The sequence below is a fragment of the Triticum dicoccoides genome, chromosome 1B (assembly GCF_002162155.2).
Source record: "Triticum dicoccoides isolate Atlit2015 ecotype Zavitan chromosome 1B, WEW_v2.0, whole genome shotgun sequence".
In the NCBI taxonomy this organism is placed as follows: Eukaryota; Viridiplantae; Streptophyta; class Magnoliopsida; order Poales; family Poaceae; genus Triticum; species Triticum dicoccoides.
In genome coordinates this window covers 611229577-611249865 of record NC_041381.1, presented here as the reverse complement: position 1 = coordinate 611249865, position 20289 = coordinate 611229577, and the positions used below count along the sequence as shown (strand labels likewise).

The 20289-nt window shown below is 48.2% G+C and overlaps 2 protein-coding genes across 2 annotated transcripts; one reads left to right on the top strand and one right to left on the bottom strand.

Moving 5' to 3' along the window:
- Positions 1–7686: 7686 nt before the first annotated feature.
- LOC119350705 lies at positions 7687–18885 on the top strand. The gene is made up of 15 exons (XM_037618405.1): positions 7687–9210; positions 11302–11839; positions 12319–12745; positions 13080–13184; positions 14409–15109; positions 15222–15392; positions 15551–15817; positions 16244–16841; positions 16979–17192; positions 17288–17468; positions 17565–17663; positions 17886–18020; positions 18149–18252; positions 18362–18434; positions 18546–18885. Exons 1-15 carry the CDS (start codon positions 7715–7717, stop codon positions 18648–18650), a joined length of 5214 nt encoding a protein of 1737 aa, XP_037474302.1. The 5' UTR covers positions 7687–7714; the 3' UTR covers positions 18651–18885.
- Positions 10729–12874, bottom strand: LOC119349106 (anthocyanidin 5,3-O-glucosyltransferase-like). The gene is made up of 2 exons (XM_037617119.1): positions 11015–12874; positions 10729–10821 (listed from the first exon to the last, which is right to left on the bottom strand). The coding sequence occupies exon 1, from the start codon at positions 12769–12771 to the stop codon at positions 11344–11346; it is 1428 nt and encodes a 475-aa protein (XP_037473016.1). The 5' UTR covers positions 12772–12874; the 3' UTR covers positions 10729–10821; positions 11015–11343.
- Positions 18886–20289: the final 1404 nt, after the last annotated feature.

Genomic DNA, 20289 nt, shown 5'->3' with positions numbered 1-20289 from the left:
ACACGTGCGAACCATGCCTCTTGGGCAAAATGACCAAGACTCCGTTCTCCGGAACAATGGAGCGAGCAACCAACTTGTTGGAAATCATACATACCGATGTGTGCGGTCCAATGAGCGTTGAGGCTCGCGGAGGATATCGTTATGTTCTCACTCTCACTGATGACTTGAGTAGATATGGGTATGTCTACTTAATGAAACACAAGTCTGAGACCTTTGAAAAGTTCAAAGAATTTCAGAATGAGGTAGAGAATCAACGTGACCGAAAGATAAAATTCTTACGATCAGATCGTGGAGGAGAATACTTAAGTCACGAATTTGGTACACACTTAAGGAAATGTGGAATCGTTTCACAACTCACGCCGCCTGGAACACCTCAGCGAAACGGTGTGTCCGAACGTCGTAATCGCACTCTATTGGATATGGTGCGGTCTATGATGTCTCTTACCGATTTACCGCTATCATTTTGGGGATACCCTCTAGAGACAGCTACATTCACTTTAAATAGGGCACCGTCTAAATCCGTTGAGACGACACCGTATGAATTATGGTTTGGAAAGAAACCTAAGCTGTCGTTTCTAAAAGTTTGGGGATGCGATGCTTATGTCAAGAAACTTCAACCTGAAAAGCTCGGAAAAATGTGTATTCATAGGATACCCTAAGGAAACTATCGGGTATACCTTCTACTTAAGATCCGAAGGCAAGATCTTTGTTGCCAAGAACGGATGCTTTCTGGAAAAAGAGTTTCTCTCGAAAGAAGTAAGTGGGAGGAAAGTAGAACTCGATGAAGTACTACCTCTTGAACGGGAAAGTGGCGCAGCACAGGAAACCGTTCCTGTGATGCCCACACCAACTGAAGAGGAAAACAATGATGATGATCAAGGTACTTCGGATCAAGTTACTGCTGAACTTCGTAGGTCCACAAGGACACGTTCCGCACCAGAGTGGTACGGCAACCCTGTCCTGGAAATCATGTTGTTAGACAACAATGAACCTTCGAACTATGAAGAAGCGATGGCGGGCCCGGATTCCAACAAATGGCTTGAAGCCATGAAATCCGAGAAAGAATCCATGTATGAAAACAAAGTATGGACTTTGACAGACTTGCCCGATGATCGGCGAGCGATAGAAAACAAATGGATTTTTAAGAAGAAGACGGACGCGGATGGTAATGTTACCATCTATAAGGCTCGACTTGTCGCTAAGGGTTATCAACAAGTTCAAGGGATTGACTACGACGAGACTTTCTCTCCCGTAGCGAAGCTGAAGTCCGTCCGAATCATGTTAGCAATTGCCGCATACTATGATTATGAGATATGGCAGATCGACGTCAAAACGGCATTCCTTAACGGACATCTTAAGGAAGAGCTGTATATGATGCAGCCGGAAGGTTTTGTCGATCCTCGGAACGCTAACAAAGTATGCAAGCTCCAGCGATCCATTTATGGACTGGTGCAAGCATCTCGGAGTTGGAACATTCGCTTTGATGAGATGATCAAAGCGTTTGGGTTTATGCAGACTTATGGAGAAGCCTGCGTTTACAAGAAAGTGAGTGGGAGCTCTGTAGCATTTCTCATATTATATGTAGATGACATACTCTTGATGGGAAATAATATAGAATTTCTGGACAGCATTAAGGCCTACTTGAATAAGTGTTTTTCAATGAAGGACCTTGGAGAAGCTGCTTATATATTAGGCATCAAGATCTATAGAGACAGATCGAGACGCCTCATAGGTCTTTCACAAAGCACATACCTTGATAAGATTTTGAAGAGGTTCAAAATGGATCAGTCCAAGAAGGGGTTCTTGCCTATGTTACAAGGTGTGAGACTGAGCTCGGCTCAGTCACCGACCACGGCAAAAGATAAAGAAGAGATGAGTGTCATCCCCTATGCTTCAGCCATAGGATCTATTATGTATGCCATGCTGTGTATCAGACCCGATGTAAACCTTGCCGTAAGTTTGGTAGCAAGATACCAAAGTAATCCCGGCAAGGAACACTGGACAGCGGTCAAGAATATCCTGAAGTACCTGAAAAGGACGAGGACATGTTTCTCGTTTATGGAGGAGACGAAGAGCTCGTCGTAAAGGGTTACGTCGACGCTAGCTTCGACTCAGATCTGGATGACTCTAAGTCACAAACCGGATACGTGTATATGTTGAATGGTGGAGCAGTAAGCTAGTGCAGCTGCAAGCAGAGCGTCGTGGCGGGATCTACGTGTGAAGCGGAGTACATGGCAGCCTCGGAGGCAGCGCATGAAGCGATTTGGGTGAAGGAGTTCATCACCGACCTAGGAGTCATACCCAATGCGTCGGGGCCGATCAAACTCTTCTGTGACAACACTGGAGCTATTGCCCTCGCCAAGGAGCCCAGGTTTCACAAGAAGACCAGGCACATCAAGCGTCGTTTCAACTCCATCCGTGAAAATGTTCAAGATGGAGACATAGAGATTTGCAAAGTGCACACGGATCTGAATGTCGCAGATCCGCTGACTAAACCTCTCTCGCGTGCAAAACATGATCAGCACCAGAACTCTATGGGTGTTCGATTCATCACAATGTAACTAGATTGTTGACTCTAGTGCAAGTGGGAGACTGTTGGAAATATGCCCTATAGGCAATAATAAAAGTATTATTATATTTCAATGTTCATGATAAATGTCTTTTATTCATGCTATAACTGTATTATCCGGAAATCGTAATACACGTGTGAATACTTAGACCACAATATGTCCCTGGTGAGCCTCTAGTTGACTAGCTCGTTGTGATCAACAGATAGTCATGGTTTCCTGACTATGGACATTGGATGTCGTTGATAACGGGATCACATCATTAGGAGAATGATGTGATGGACAAGACCCAATCCTAAGCATAGCATAAAAGATCGTGTAGTTCGTTTTGCTAGAGCTTTGCCAATGTCAAGTATCTCTTCCTTCGACCATGAGATCGTGTAACTCCCGGATACCGTAAGAGTGCCTTGGGTGTATCAAACGTCACAACGTAACTGGGTGACTATAAAGGTGCATTACAGGTATCTCCGAAAGTATCTGTTGGGTTGACACGGATCGAGACTGGGATTTGTCACTCCGTATGACGGAGAGGTATCTCTGGGCCCACTCGGTAATGCATCATCATAATGAGCTCAATGTGACCAAGGTGTTGGACACGGGATCATGCATTACGGTACGAGTAAAGTGACTTGCCGGTAACGAGACTGAACAAGGTATTGGGATACCGACGATCGAGTCTCGGGCAAGTAACGTACCGATTGACAAAGGGAATTGTATACAGGGTTTGATCGAATCCTCGACATCGTGGTTCATCCGATGAAAACATCGAGGAGCATGTGGGAGCCATCATGGGTATCCAGATCCCGCTGTTGGTTATTGACCTGAGAGCGTCTCGGTCATGTCTGCACGTCTCCCGAACCCGTAGGGTCTACACACTTAAGGTTCGGTGACGCTAGGGTTATTAGGAAGACTAGTATGTGACTACCGAATGTTGTTCGGAGTCCCGGATGGGATCCCGGACGTCACGAGGAGCTCCGGAAGGGTCCGGAGGTAAAGATTTATATATGGGAAGTTGTCAAACGGACACCGGGAAGTTTCGGGGTCATACCGGTAGTGTACCGGGGCCACCGGAAGGGTTCCGGGGGTCCACCGGGAGGGGCCACCCCTCCCGGGGGGCCACATGGGCTGTGTGGGGCAGGGAGCCAGCCCCTGGTGGGCTGGGCGCACCCCCTCCCTTGGGCCCTTGCGCCTAGGGTTGAGGGGGGAACCCTAGAGGGGGCGCCCCCTTGGCTTGGGGGGCAAGCCACCCTCTCCCCCTCTCCCCTTGGCCGCCGCACCCCCCCTAGATGGGTTCTAGGGGGCCGGCCCCCTTCTCCCTTCCCCCTATAAATAGAGGGGTGAGGGGAGGGCAGCCGTACCACCCTCCAAGGCGCAGCCCTCCCCTCCCCAACACCTCTCCTCCTCCGTTGTGTGCTTGGCGAAGCCCTGTCGGAGTACTGCCTCTCCACCATCACCACGCCGTCGTGCTGCCGGTGGAGTTGTCTTCCTCAACCTCTCCTTCCCCTTGCTGGATCAAGAAGGAGGGGACGTCTCCCGTCCCGTACGTGTGTTGAACGCGGAGGTGCTGTCCGTTCAGCACTTGGTCATCGGTGATTCGAATCACGTCGAGTACGACTTCATCATCACCTTGCAAGCTTCCGCACGCGATCTACAAGTGGTATGTAGATGCAAACTCTCTCCCTTGACTCGTTGCTTAGATGAACTCATAGATGGATCTTGGTGAAACCGTAGGAAAAATTTTAATTTTCTGCAACGTTCCCCAACACATCCACCCAATACATGTTCCTGACATGGTCCTCATCGTCCAACCTTATCCTGTAGAAGAAATATGGATCTTCCTTCGCTTTCTCGTCGAAGTAGGCCATTGTGGCCTCTATGTCAGCCAACTTGCTCTCTCTGCGGTACTTTGCCTGTAGGTTTGTGACGTCAGCTGGTATGTAGGGCATGCTACACAGAGTCCCCTTTTTGCCGTGGATGAGTGATAGTATCTGTACCATTCTTGATGGACCGACGTTACAATCATGTAGCAGCTTTACGAATTGCCTTTCGACGGGGGTGAATCCTCTGTGGGCGGTCAGAAATTTTACCAGGTCGAACTTCTTTATGAGTTTGTGGTTGTGCTCGTCAAAATAGTCAGTGACCACATACTGTGTTCCATCTACGTATAGCTTACACCGGACAGAGCATCCCGTCTTGAGAATGACCCCTCTCTTTCGTTCCGGAACGACAGGCGCAACACCTTTCCCCTTCTTGTTCCTTCGTGCCTTGTGGCACCTCATCTCACCTCTGCTGTACTCGTTTGTTTTTTTAATCTTCCTATGGTATTCGGTGTTGACCGCAAACCCATGGAACTTTGCATATGTCTGGTAGAATTCCTTTGCTTCTTCGAACGATTCAAATCTCTGCCCAACGTACGGTGGCTGAGGTACCACGATCTCTGATTGCCCATCATCTTCATCCCCTTGTGCCTCGTCGTCAGTTTCATCATTCACTTCAGTATCGGCGGCAGTTTGATCTGCTTGAGTGTTGCCAGTGCTTGTGTTCAAAGGGGTACTTGTCGGCATTGCAGGAATGATTGTCATTTCTGACTCTGACTCGGGATTGTCTGCGGCATGACTTGTGGCTGGCTGGAGGACCGCGTCTTCCGTGCGCTCAGAGCTTCCCACAGTAGATTCCCCTGTGCCGCTGTTCACTTTAGTCGTAGGCCCTGTAATAGAAAAAATAGGGACAAGCATAAGATCTTTTGCTTGAATGACATGTTTACCGTAACAGAGTACATCAACTTCAAGTGATTTGGTATGACATCATTCAAACAAGCAAGCTGTTAGTCTGCATGTCGACATGCGTGGCAACTGTAATTGTCTAGTCATGGCAGCTACTGTCCAACAAACATGGCACCTACTGGTTTTTCAGTAGTTGCATCAGTCATGCATGGCAACCAGCTCATTTTTTCAGTATGAAAACTTGGATTTTATGTGCATGGCAGCTGTAGTCCTGCATACATGGCAAATACTGCCGCCAACGCATGACAAACTAGTGTGTGCTAGCATCAATTTTCGTACTATTCTAGTCTCGATCTCACTATGCAAATTTTTCATTTTACCTTGCTGTGCTGTATGTGCCCATCTTGTGTGGTCCGTAACACCAAATTGATGTGCTGTATCTGCATTGTGTGAAGCTTGCCATGAGATGTTTGTCGGGGTAGAAGCATCGTAATAACCTGTAAATATGGTATTTAGATGGGTAATGCATGGCAACTGCAAGTTGTCAATGGATGGCAAACTCAAGTTGTCCAGGATGGCAACTGCAGTTGTCCATGGATGGCAAGTGCAAGTTGTCCATGGATGGCAACTGCAAGTTGTTATGGGATGACAACTGCAGTTGTCAACTACGCTCCTTCTGCTAATTCATCGTCCGCAACTTCTCTTTTTAATGGACTAACCTGTGTACGACGTCGATGGCAGGTACATGGGTGCCGACTGCCTCCACGTGTTGCACGAAGGCTCTGCATTTTTTCCCGACATAACTCGTGAGTCTTTTGCCATCCTTTTGCAAGTTTATTTTTCATGTCCAGATCAGTATGTTTCATTTTCATATGCGTTACCTTGACTTGCCACATTAGCTACTTGAAGTTGGCTGCCCGCATATTTTTCAGTTTTAGCACCCTGTGACTAAACTTGCCATGGTGCCCCCTTGAGTGTGTTTTGGTCATAAGAACCTGCAAAAAAATGACAGTGTAGGACATAAGTAGAATGTCATCTTCATCGTCGCGAACATGGCAAATGTTCTTTTTCTTTTCTTTTTCATGCATCATACCAATGCCTACGTACTGTTCTAGTAGTGGGAGCAACAGCCCTGCAGAAATGAGTTGACTGTATTCTGTTGCATCTCAAGGGGGCGTTTCTGGCCTTTGAGAACCAAAAAGATCAGTGCCATCTCCGTGACTCATTCTTTCCCGCATCTCGTTTTCTGCCACCATGGTATCAATCACTGCATGAACAAGAATGCATCAACAATCCACAAAAAAATGTATCCTTGTGATGCTTGCATGTAGAAGTTAACACGTCAATGTTATCATATTTCCATGCGTAGGTAACCAGCATATCATGGCTAGTAAAACACGTACATCCACTATCTTTTTCTAACATATGAGTGCTAGCTAACCGTTCTATTCGATGACATCAGCCACTACAATAGGATGGCAAGCTATAAGTTAACATGGTGGCAGTTGACGACAATGATAGGTGACAACCGACGTTAGACACCAGTGGCAATTATTTTTGACACCCTACATTATTTCAAATTTCTCAATTTTCTCTATCTTTATGGATTCCCACATATCCATCCATTTACCAACTACGTGCATCAATCTACAGAGAACTTACGGTTACCTCTAACACAGTACATGGCAGATCTAGTGGACTCTGCTTGGCAACTGCGAAGACACACAACCCACGTAGGATGGACCTAGTTGCCAACCTCGTCGGTAATTTTGTACTTTGCGCCATGTAGAAGGATGAAAAACAGTAGTTAGATCGGGAGATTACCTGTTTTTTAGCTGGTCTTCTTTGGAGGGCGTTGTTGGATTGGGGGTGGGGGAGGGGGTGGGGGGAGGGTGGGGGTGTGGTTTCTGGTGGGAATGCCCTATGGATCTGATCTGGTTGCCATGGCAACCAGAGAAGGCCGGCGATGGAGGTAGAGGATCGGGAGGTGGGAGAATATGGGCGGCAGTCGGGATTCGGAAGGTGGGAGAAGAGGCCGGGATGGCTGGATCGTGCGGGGTGCTGGGTCCTCTGGCCCGCACGTCCGGGCGGGGTTGCCACACACCGGACGTGCGAGCCGTGCCGTTGTGCGCGCGAACGTGGTCGTGCGGGCTGGTTGTTGTCCATGCCGCACGAGGCGTGCGGCACAACCTCCCCATACACCGGACGTGTGGCAGTTATCCGGACTCAAGAAAACACACATTGGAGATGCTCCAGTCCAGGAGCCGTCACGTATTTCCCACTTGGGTGCTGTGCCAGGCTATCGTCACCGCTGATGGCTCAGGTAGACGGACGTGATGACCCGCCGTTACAAGTCCTCGTGGCCTATTTTTGTTCCACTCACCAGTTGCCAAAAACCTACTTTTATTCCCCTCTGCTAATAGTATGCGTGGTGTCCTTCACTCCTCCGCACACACTCTCCCCGACTCCTTTCCCCCGATCTCGGCCATGGCTCCGGCGGCGGCGGAGGAGGAGGAGAAGAAGACGTTCGTGCTCTACCCGTCGCTGGGCGTGGGACACCTGAACCCCATGGTGGAGCTGGCCAAGCACCTGCTCCGCCGCGGCCACAGCGCCGTCGTCGCCGTCGTCGACCCGCCGGACGGCGACCCCACCTCGGCCGCCGCAGTGGCGCGCCTCGCCGAGGCCAACCCCTCCATCACCTTCCGGGTCCTCCCGGCCCCGGCCAGCCCGGACCCCGCCGCGCACCCCATCAAGCGCGCCCACAACACGCTCCGGCTCGCCAACCCCGCGCTCCGGGCCTTCCTGCGCGCGCTGCCGGCCCCCGCCGACGCGCTCCTGCTCGACATGTTCTGCGTCGACGCGCTCGACGTCGCCGCCGAGCTCGCCCTCCCCGCCTACTTCTTCGCCTCCGCCGCCAGCGACTTCGCCATCTTCCTCAACGTGCCCTACTTCTACCCCGACCTGCCGTCGTTCAAGGACATGGGTGACACGCTCGTGCACAGCCCCGGCATGCGCCCGGTGCGCGCGGTGGACATGCCGCTGTCGGTGCAGGACAAGGAGAGCGACATGACCAAAACCCGGCTGTACCAGTTCAAGCGCATCGCGGAGGGGAGGGGCGTGCTGGTCAACAGCTTCGACTGGCTGGAGCCCACGGCCCTGAAGGCGCTCGCCGACGGCGTCTGCGTGCCCGGCCGGCCGACGCCGAGGGTGTTCTGCGTCGGGCCATTGGCCAACGACGGCAAGAAGAGCGGGGACGGCGAGACGCGGCACGAGTGCCTCGCGTGGCTGGACGCGCAGCCGGAGCAGAGCGTGGTGTTCCTCTGCTTCGGCAGCATCGGCGCCGTGTCCGCGGCGCAGCTGAAGGAGATAGCTCATGGGCTGGAGAGCTCCGGCCATCGCTTCCTGTGGGTCGTACGGAGCCCACCTGCGGACCCGGCCGACGTCTTCCAGCCGCGTTCGGAGCCAGACCTGGACGCGCTCCTCCCCGAGGGGTTCATGGAGAGGACACGGGACAGAGGCATGGTGCTCAAGATGTGGGCGCCGCAGGCGGAGGTGCTGCGGCACGCCGCCACCGGCGCCTTCGTGACGCACTGCGGCTGGAACTCGACGCTGGAGGCGGTCATGGCCGGGGTGCCGATGATATGCTATCCGATGTACGCCGAGCAGGCGCTGAACAAGGTGTTCATGGTGGAGGAGATGAAGATCGCCGTGCCGTTGGAGGGGTACGAGAAGAGAATAGTGAGGGCGGAGGAGATAGAGGCTAAGGTGAGGCTGGTGATGGAGGCTGAGGAAGGGAGGAAGCTCAGGGAGACGCTTGCGACGGCGAAGAAGATGGCGTCGGACGCGGTCGGCGAAGGCGGGTCTTCTGAAGTGGCATTCGCCGAGTTCTTGAAAGATTTGGAGAATGGAGGATGCAACGATTGATCAAGCTTGATGACAGATGTATTCTGTAAGGATGGTAGTAACAACTTGCAGAATTCAGATACTGCAGATTTTCTCAGCAGCATAAGAGAAAAAGTAGAGGTTGTATTACTGCATTAGTGTGTCCAGTGCAGCAGGGCTCATTGTTCACTGCAATTATTATATCAATCAAATTGAATAATGTTGGCACCAAATCATCAGAGAGGCATGCGTCAAATACAGCAGTTCATTGTGATTGTTATTTTTGGGGGTCCAAACTGTTCATTGTGACTTTCAATTCTGAACAGATGCATTGATTATTACGGTGACATATTGTGATAGAGCTTGCAGTTTTCACAGCTTCAGCTTGAAATTTGGAAGCACAACTAGCTATGGACATATATCATTTTGAGAATATAATTGCTGAAGGAGCTAATCTGCATAGCACAACTACTAACACCACCTGCTGCAAGCCTGTAAATTCACAACAGATAGTTCATACTTCTGATCAAGGGCGGGAATCGATACTAACCTTCAAAATCACACAATTCCAACCTTGTTGCTATATTATGTGCTTGGTCACTCTGGGAGCTTTTAATTCCTTCAAGAACTCAGAGAATACCATCTACGACGATCCACTGTTTGCCTGCGCTTCGGCGGCCTTCTCCTTCGCCAATGGCAGCCTCACATGACAGAACAAGTGTAATTATCTTGAGACAACTAAACCAAAATCAGGGTAAGAACAGCACAAAGTACAGGAGAAAGCAATGCCTGTGTTAGTAGAGCTCCAGCTACGATGCACAATCTTTTTAGACAACCAGGCCTATGGCTATGGCCCCGCTTTTCATTGAACCAAATGGTAACCAGGTTTTGCTGGAGGTGCCAGCTAACAATATAACGTCAGGATGAAATGCATGAGAAACAAAGTACTAGCTCCCTAGACCAAGCACCACCAGCAAAAGTATAAAAGACAGTACAGCTAAGGGCAGAACAACAACAACAAAAAAATCCAGGATCTTCATCTGGTCAAACGCCATCAGTTCGGTTGGCCCTTGAGGAATCAAGATTTACACTCTAGTCGGCACCACTATCAAGAATGGCTTGCCAAGCAAAGAACCTAATCTTAAGAGACACCTTCATTTTCCACATTTTTTTCGGACAAGGAGTCCACACTCCCAGAGAAGTCAGCAATGGACACATGGACTAGAAGTCTAGAAGTATAAATATTATTGTTAAACTCCACTACACTTTTGTCAGCCCAATTCTGCAGGTATATGGGCTCAAGCAAAGGCATAAATTCCTCCCATATTTCCGATTCTGAACTCCCGAAAGCTCGTTTGAAATGAATATCCCAGCAGTGGGTCTCTAAATAAACCAGTGTCTGGTCTTTTCCAAACCATTTCAAAGCTGTGATCCTTTCTTAACAGACATAAAAATGGAAGAACCATCAGGCAAGTATTTCTTTCGAAAACCTCGCTGCCACAAAGAATCATTAGGCTCATTAAAAAGTTTGCAGATCCATTTCAGCAACAGAGATGTGTTCATAAACCTTATGTAAATGTTTGTTGGTGCTGTGAGCCCTCCTACTCATGCCGTGAGATCCATTTCAGCACCAGAGTAGTCTCCAAAAGCTTTCAAAAGGGGCAAGTCAAACAGAAACATGTTTCAGTATAGCTTATATGCTCCACATAACAAACTAAACCTATACCAACAGACCAATGAAAATGGTTTGCGTCGATAATAGGAGGCCAAGAAAAGACTAAAGGGGCAATGCAATGGACAAAAACTGAGATAGAAACAATTCTATTTATGTACTTGGTTTACCTGAGTTCTTCCAAGAAAAGAACATCATGGGTAGGTTGTGCTTCCATATTTAGGCGCTTATTGTGATCTCGCATTTCAGCGCCATGAGTAGGAGGGTTCACAGCACCAGCAAAATTGAAATAGTAACCATAGCAATTCATCAAGGAAGCATGTGCTAAATACAACAGTCCCATACTCCCATGTACTGCCAATTCTGAATACAACATAACTGAGGAAAGCTTCAGTTTGGAATTCACAACACAAGCACGAGTTCATAGTTCAGGGTGGGAATTGATTCAAACCATTAGAATCACACATTCCAACACCAATCCTGTTGCTGTCGTGCTTGATCATGTCGAGAGCTTCGAATCCTTCAAGAACTCGGCGAACGCCAACCGCGACGGCCCGCTGTCTGCCAGAGCTTCGGCAGCCTTCTCCTTGGCCAACGCCAGCCTCTCCCTCAGCTTCTCCCCTTCCTCTGACTCCATGACCAGCCTCACCTTCTTCTCCACCTCCTCGGCCTTCACAAGCTGCTCGTCGTACCCCTCCATCACCACTCCGACCTTCATCTCGTCCACCACGAACACCTTGTTCAGCCTCTGCTCCGCGTACTGCGGCCAGCACAGCATCGGCACCCCGGCCGACGCCGCTTCCAGGACGGAGTTCCACCCGCAGTGCGTCACAAACGCGCCGGTGGCGGCGTGCCGCAGCACCTCCACCTGCGGCGCCCACATCTTCAGCACCATCCCCCTGTCTCGTGTCCTCTCCGTGAACCCCTCCGGGAGGAGCGCGTCCAGGTCTGGCTCCGGACGCGGCAGGAAGAATTTGGCCGGGTCGGCCGGAGGGGTACGCACGACCCACAGGAAGCGGTGGCCGGAGTTCTCGAGCCCGTGCGCTATCTCCTTCAGTTCCGCCGCAGAGACGGCGCCCATGCTGCCGAAGCAGAGGAACACCACGCTCCGCTCCGGCTGCGCGTCCAGCCATGACAAGCACGCGTGCCGCTCGCCTTGAGCCGCCGCCGAGTCCGAGACGATCAACGGCCCGATGCAGTACACCGGCGGGGTCGGGCGGCCGGGGACGCACACGCCCTCCCGGAGCGCCCCCACGACCCTCGCCTCCAGCCACTCGTAGGTGTTGATCAGCAAGCCCCTGGCTTCCGGGATGCGCCCGTAGTGCCCGATCCTGATGGTAGAGATCGGGTCCGCGCGGTCGAGCACGGTGTGCGGCATGTCCGACGCCGGGATCGGCGGGACCCCGGGGAAGCGGAGGGGCGCCTTGCCCATGTCCTTGAAGCTCCCCTCCGTGGTGGCGAAGTGGTGTGGCAGGTGAAGGAACGCCGCGAGGTCGCCGGCGGAGGAGGTGTAGTAGATGTACGCCGGGACGCCGGTCTGGGCGGCGGCGTCGAGGGAGTCGATGCAGAAGAGGTCGAGGACGAGCGCGGCGACGGAGGGGAGGGAGCGGAGGAAGGCGAGCAGGGACGGCACGGTGAGGCGGAGCAGGTCGAGCATCTGCAGGAAGGGGTGGGGGTCGGGGTCGGGGTAGTCCGGGGGCGGGAGGTGGTGGAAGGCGATGGAAGGGTTGGCGGCCTCGAGGCCGGCGACGGCGGAGGCGGTGGAGGAGAAGAAATCGGCGGTGGATGCCGGCGGGGTCGGGACGGCGATGACGACGGGGACGCCGCGGAGGAGAAAGAGCTTGGCGAGCTCCACCATGGGGATCAGGTGACCCACGCCCAGGCAGGCGTGCAGCACCACGGTGGGATTGGGGTTGGCCGCCTCCATTAGCGACCCGCCGATGGCGATGAGCTGATGAACAGTGCGAGACTGAGGAGACTTTTTTTTAGGGAAGCGAGACTGAGGAGACTGTAGCCGCTTTATGCGGGGATCCCGGCCCATGTTTTGCATAGGGAAGTGTTTGTGGCTGGGGCGCCGGCCGAACCGTTGCGCCGGTCGCGCCCCGTGCGTACGATCTCTTTTTGATCCAAGGACACCGTTGCGCCACGTGTTACCGTTTTTTTTCTTAACGCGCTCGTAGTTATCCCTTCCAAAGTCATTTTTGCTGCATCCGATCTATCCTTCGTTTCGAGCAGGGCGACCGCGGGCGACGTGCTTGTTCGCGCAGGGCGACGGCGTCGGCGGCGGCGGCGGCCCAGGGCGGATCTCCATTCTCCGGCCATCTATGGCTCCCCCCGATGGTAACTCGAGCCCAAATGCTTTCCATTTTCGTTGTTTCTCCCCCCTCCCCCGTTGGATTTAGGGTTAGGGCGTCGCTAGCCGCGGGCCGCCGCCGGCACCGGCGCGGACGAGGATGGCGTTTCCGCGGTCGAGGGAGGCGGCGGGGTGGCGTTCCCGCGGGTCCAGGGAGGAGTCGGGGTGGCGTTCGCGCGGACAGAGGCAGGGGCCGGGGTGGGGTTCCCGCGGGCAGAGGGAGTTGGCGCGGCGGTGAATCATGGTTGCCGATCTGATCTGGTGCCGGCGTAGAACTATCGTAGCTTTTGCTTGTCCACAGTGTAGTATTGCAAATTCTTGTTTCAGTCATACGAGCAACTACTAAAAGAGTGGATTTGGGTATGACTCTGGAAACAGACTTGTGGAAACAATATAAAAATCTGAACCAACCCCTGGCCAAAAAGTTCTTAGATGTTTTGCTTAGGCCCTACCCAGTGGTTGGCCAGAAGAAAAATCCCCGTGCCACTGCACTAGTATATCCCTGGTTATTTTTCATTGACAGAAGAGCTTGAATTGCTAGTAATAAGAACCAGCGGGGTTGCATGATTAAGTTCTTTCTGTCCAAAATTATTCTCGTCGCTGATTCTCTGTTGCAATGGTGACATTTTTGAGATTTCAAACATTGCAAAAAGGGGAAGCTACACTTCAGTATAATCGAATTTGTACAAGTTTGGTGAATTTAGTGCAGCAGTCTGAATGTAGATTGGGGAGAGAATATAGTTTGAATCAAGCTTGGCAGATAATGGTCCTTACTCGTTTTCTTAATCATTAGCCGGTGTTTGGTTACGGAAATACACGTGCTGGCATTATGTACCTTTTTTGTGGGAAGTTGGATTTGGGATTCGATAAGGCAAGAGCAGGCAAAATGTCAATGGCACAATCTACATGAAAGAGCTGACTAATGTTGTTCAGTCTACAACATTCTGTAGTAGAACACTAGAAATATAAGTACATTATTTTGTCTGGTCTTTTTTGTTCTCCCTATAACTTTGGTCTTATTTTGTGCTTTGGTCTGATATGCACTATATATATTTTTTGCCAATGAATCACTACTTGTTCTGCTGCGCAACCCAACATTCCTGAATTCATACGTTTGTCAGAATTTTTTAGGTGTTCATGTATGTTTCTTCCTAGCTTCTGATGGTATGGTTTTATGGTTTTATTGACTTGTGTTTTTTCCTTTTTTGTAGATGTTGCAGGTAACTCTGGTGAGAATGAGGGGAGTAAGAAGGCTAAGAAGAAGATTAAGAAGAAAGGCAATCTATGTGGCTTTAAGTCAAGGTTTAACTCAAAAAGGCTGGCTCAGATTGGGAAGCAAATATCACCGGAAAAACAGAGAATCATAAGGGAGGGACCGTTTGGAGACTTGTTGGACATCCGGTCTTTCAAGGTGCCCCATGAGCTCATTGAATTTGTTGCGATGAACACGAATCATGTACTCTCTGAGTTCAAACACAAGAACAAATCTATCACCTTCAGCAAGCTTATGGTGAAAAGGATTTTCAACGTGCCATCCGGTGATAGACCCGTGAAGCTTCTAAAGAAGAGTGATGAACATGATCTTCGCAACATTTACAAGGAGGGGAACAGGGCTCCAATCGCCCATGTTGTCAAGTTGCTCACTAGTTGCAGTGAGGAGGACGTGGATATGATAAATAGGACTTGGGCACTCCTTGCGTTGGCAACAGTTTTGTGCCCAGGCACGGGCAATATGGTGAACCTTGAGTATCTTGCTTCCTTGGAAGATATGTCTTTGGTGCATGAGTTCGCTTGGGATGAGCACTTGTTGGCACGAGCGATGGAGGAGGTTGGAGTCTTTCAAGAGAAGAAGAGGATGCAAGCAAACGCAAAAAAAGAGTTCCAGATTGCTTCATGCCTCCCCATGTTAGCGGTATGCAATGCAACATTATGAAATACCTCCATCTTTTTTCCTTTGCTGCATGAAACCTTCATGACTTTTTATGTTTTTTTGTTGGCTAATGTCCTTTTTCCATCCCATGCAGATCATATACATGGATCATGTTGATATCCCGGCTGGCCTCCCAAATGAGCATGCTATTGATTATTCCGTGCCGAGGATACGTTTTGTTTGCCAAAAGGATTTTGAGTGGCTGGATAAAGTTGACAAGAACAAGCTCACTCTTATCCAACCTTTCTACAGGAAACACACCCATGTAATTTTGCTACATCCCGCCTATGTATTTTCCTTTGTCAATGGAGTATTAACACCCCCCTGTTTTTTGCTCACTGAATTTGCATGTAGCAATCTTTGCTTTTCAAATTAGTTTATGGCAGCCTTCTTATTTCCGCCACTCATGTTTTGTTTTCCTAGATCCGGAGTTTGTGCAACACCCCCTATGCAGCACAACTTGTGGGACAGGAAGTTGGTGCTGAAGCAGCTAGTGGGCAGGGAGGTGGTGCTGAAGCACCTAGTGGCCAAGGAATTAGTGGCCAAGGAAGCCAAGTTCAAGGTGCTGAAAATCAAGCAAAGAACTCTCAATCAAACGAGGCTCAACAAAATGTTGATGCTGAACCACACCTATCATCATCGCTGAACGAGTGGCTGCAGCAATCATTCCCTAGCATGCAAGATCTAAGGGTACATTTTCATTTCCTGTTTAGGTTTCACATTATTTTTTGTTATATCAAGTTGCAAGTGTATATTTATTTTGCTGCATCCTTCATTTTGATGTGCTACAACCATGTTCTGTTTTTGCTTCATATGTGGTTTAAGTTCATACCTACTAGGCTTTTTTTGCTACATCCATGTGTCTAGTGTGCTACAACTACCTTCTGTTTTTGCTTCATCCATGTTATAGTTTTGCTACATCCATATAATAAATCTGCTACCTACATACATGACAGTAAATTGCTACAATCACACTCTTTATCTGATACATAGTAACAGAGTAGCATACCTACTTGTTTTCTCGCTCCATCCATACCTCTAATGTGCCACACCCACATTTGTGTTTTTTTACATCCACACATGTGACTAAAATGTACAATAATTGGCTTGTTGTAGGTACCAACTCAGTTTCAAATGCTTTACGACAAGCACAAGGGTATTTTTGCAGCGGAGGTGGATGATGTTGTAGGCAAGTTTGGACAGTGTTTAAAGGGATTGCAGTGCAGCCGGATGGATGCCCTCCTTCGCGATGTTGGAGACGCCGTCACAGCTACCAGTGAGCCCAACTTCTCCTTCGAAGCACCTATCATGGACGAATGTCGCGGAAAAGAGAATGATGCTAAAGCTGCAAATGATGGCATTGGTGCTCAAGCTCAAGCTGAAGGTACAACACCTAGCATTAACAAGGATGAAGTCACCGGATTGAAGCAACAAGTAGCAACCGAGGCTGCTGAAACTCGTGAGCAACAACGAGTGAGTTTCGAGATGGAAGGGAACGTCTCACCTCACAGCCCCCCACTCTTCTATGATGCACCCAGGAGTGCGACAGCTGGCATTTGGGACGACGAGCCATCCTGTGAGTTGTTCCCAAAGGGCTCCGAAGACTACGGGATGATGCATTGCACGGATGAGCCTATAACCAAGAAAAGCACAGTCAGCCCCATATTTGAAAACATCCCCGTGTTCCCTGTTCCAGACGATGATGACAGCCCAAGTATGCTTCCTTCCTCCTGCATCATTTCTTTTTGTTTTTCTCCATGTCATTTTTTTTGCTACATATGTGTGATTGCATCAAATTCTCTTTTGTACAATCCCTTGCAAAACTCATCCATTTTTTGTTGCTTGCTGCAGCTCCTAATATGGTCGCTACAGAAGAGCATTTTGTTGAGGCAAGCAGTGGCCCTAGAACACATGACAAGAACACTAGGAAGAAGAGGATGGCCAAAGTTCCAGCGGTAAAAAATACCAAGGCAAAGAAGCAAAAGGTTGATGCAGCTGCAGCCATGTATGAGAAGTATGTAAAGCATGGGAAACCATTGAGGAGATCACATGCCAATGAACAAGTGTGAGCTACCTAAGCCCTATCTCTTGTTGCTTTCTGTTTTTTATTTTTTTTCTGCTCGAAACAAATGATTCATTTGGTTGCATCTATGGTAACAGGACACCTTTCATCAAGATGGGTGGATTTTACATTGGATACAAGAAATTCCTGGTATGCTTCAAGCCTCGTGGGGATATGAATGATGAGGTTATGTCCCTATGTATCGAGATGAACAACATGACATCCCGTGCAGCAAGTGGTACGAATCGGAAGAAATACATGTTCTCAGTCCACGCGGGGGTAAGTTTTTGCAGAAACAAGCAATGCTTCATTCCTTTTTTCTTCACATTTTTTGTTGCAACACACACTAACCATTTTGTTGTATCCTTCAAGTAGATGCTACTAAAACAAGACCCAACAACCTTCCAACCAGCAAAACTCATACCCGAGCTTGAAAGGGCTGTGACAAAGTTCAAGGCGAATAAATATGACCTCGTAAGTTTCCAGAGAGCCTACTTTTGTTTCGCACCACAAATACTTTGAAAATATGATCCAATGATGTAGCATTTCTTTCGAAACATATGTAGCAATTATTATTGATGTTGACAACATCTGTTTGAAACACATGTAGCAACTCTAATTGATGTTGGAAGCTTTTTTTGCACATCAGTTACATGTGTCTGAGTACCCCTTTTGCCTTTCTCTTGTGCTTTCCAGCTTTTTTTCACAATTGTTCATGATAAGCACTGGATAATTGTTTGCGCAAACTTGCTATACAAGCAGTGGAATGTATTTGACTCAATCCATTCAAAAGGAAAACAATCTCCTTTGAAGAAGCAAGCAAATAACCTGGTAGGCTCATGCTCTCTTTTTTTAAAATTTCTGTTTGATTTTTGCTTCATCTACATAAATGCCATGTTGTCATCTTCACACACCTTATCCTTTTTTTTCAAACTTTTGTGCGTGTTTCTTGGTGGTAGATCACAAACTTTGCAGCCCTCGCACAAGAGTACAGCCAATTCAATGTCGATGTTGGATCCTTCGCCCGTGTTGACCTAGAGGATTACCCAAAGCAAGATAACCTGTGAGTTTTCTTTTTGAATTTTGCTTCAATCATGTGTTCCATTTCAACATTCTTGCTTGTTTCAACTATGCATCGGAAATATGAAGGAGAATTTTTTTTAATCTCACAGATGTGATTGTGGCTTTTTCGGGCTCAAATATGTGGAGAACTTTGATGGGAAGTCAATGAAAGAGTTCAATCAGGTAATTTCTTTGTCATTTTGTTGCAATCTACTTTCCTTTTTTTCAATACTCATGCAACACAAGAATAATTAGTATCATACTTGCTTAATTTTTTTCATTCATTTTTTACAGGAAGACGTGGCGCGATACCGCATGGATGTGGTGCACAACCTTTGCACTCACCCAATGAACAATGCCCCAATGGAGCGGGCATTCAATGAAGAGTTGGCGGCTTAATTTGCGGGAGGGTTCAAGACGATCAAGCTCGTTTTCTTTCGTTAGGTCTAGAATCATGTCTGAGGTGGCAGTGTTCTGATAGTATTAGAGTAGTGCGCGTTCGTATGTACCCTAATGATACCTTCGGTAAACATATGTGTTCTTTTTTTGGTATGTAAACCGATGATAACTTGATCTCTTTGGATGAAGCACTTCTCCCGTTCTTTAATGGATGTGATCTTCTGCTTTGCCAACATGATCATGCATTGACACCCGTTTATTGTTTTGCTGGTTATGAGCTTCATCCATAGAAGTTTCAAGGGAATCTCTGTGCAATTTTCCCCTCGAAACCTATTTTCATGAAAACAATATGCGGATGCTGCATTGTCACAGTCAAATTGTTGGAAGCTTACAAAAAATAGCTACAACCTTCTGTTAGATTTGTTGCATGGCAAAAATCTACATTTTTACCTGTGATTTTTTTGATACACCCCCTGTGATTTTTTTGCTGGAAGCATAATGTAAATAAGCTTCCTTTCCAAACTCTTGCTGCATAGCAAAACCAACACTTTAAATCATTCAAGGCTTTTTCCTTTTTCAAACTTGTTATTTTGCTTCAACCATGTTTAAAAAAGCTTCAACCATTGTTTGAAAAAGCTTGAACCATGTTTCCAAAAGCTTCAACCATTGTTTTAAAAAAGCTTCAACCATTATTTTTTTGCTTCAACCATGTTTAAAAATGGCTTCAACCATTGCTTGAAAAAGCTTCAACCATGTTTTCCAAAAGCTTCAACCATTATTTTTTTTCGAAAAGATTCAACCATGTTTTCCAAAAAGCTTGAACCATGTTTCCTACAAGCTTCAACCATGTGTTACAGAAGCTTCAACCATGTTTTTAAAATGTTGCAAACATGCTTTTTCACAGAGATTCTAAACATGTTTTCAAGGATATTCAACCATTGAGTACTTTTAAAAAAAAACTTATAAGTTGGCACCATCATAATTCAAAAATCAACATTCTGCATTTTTGAAACCACACATGTAGTAGTATGTTGCAATCCCAAAACACAAACATTCACAACTAGTCAACACAACTTTTTTATCATAAGACATGGGGTGTTACAAGGTAATTCATCATTGTTCCCCTCACGAAACATCCTAAAGTGTAAGGATTGGGCCGACACCTGGAGCTTTCGCGCTCGCACTCGCAGCAAGAAAAGCGGCAAGGAGTTGGCAGTTCTTTACGTTGTGATCCTCATCTTCACAATATTTGCATGGAGTCTTCTTTTCCCTTGGCTTTGGAGCTTTCTTCGTTTTCGCTGCGTCCTTCTTTGCTTTCTTCTTCATTTCATCCTCTCGAAGCTCAATTAGTGGCTTCATTCGCTTCTCTTTTTCTTTTGGCCTCCCCTTCTTTGCTGACTTTGGTGGGTTTCGTAGTCCTACGGGGGGTGGATCCTGCTGCCCTGTACTGGGACCCCCTGAGAGTTGTTCATTTGCTGCATGACCTTGGGCTTCTTCGCCTCGTGCAACTTCATCGATCGCTCTAGCTTTTATTTCAGCAACCCCAACACTGCCCTGATCAATTAGCCCACAGACAAAACTATAAGCTTCATCATTGAAGCATGCATCAGAAGCGAGTTTCCCAAACTTCCGGCAGAGA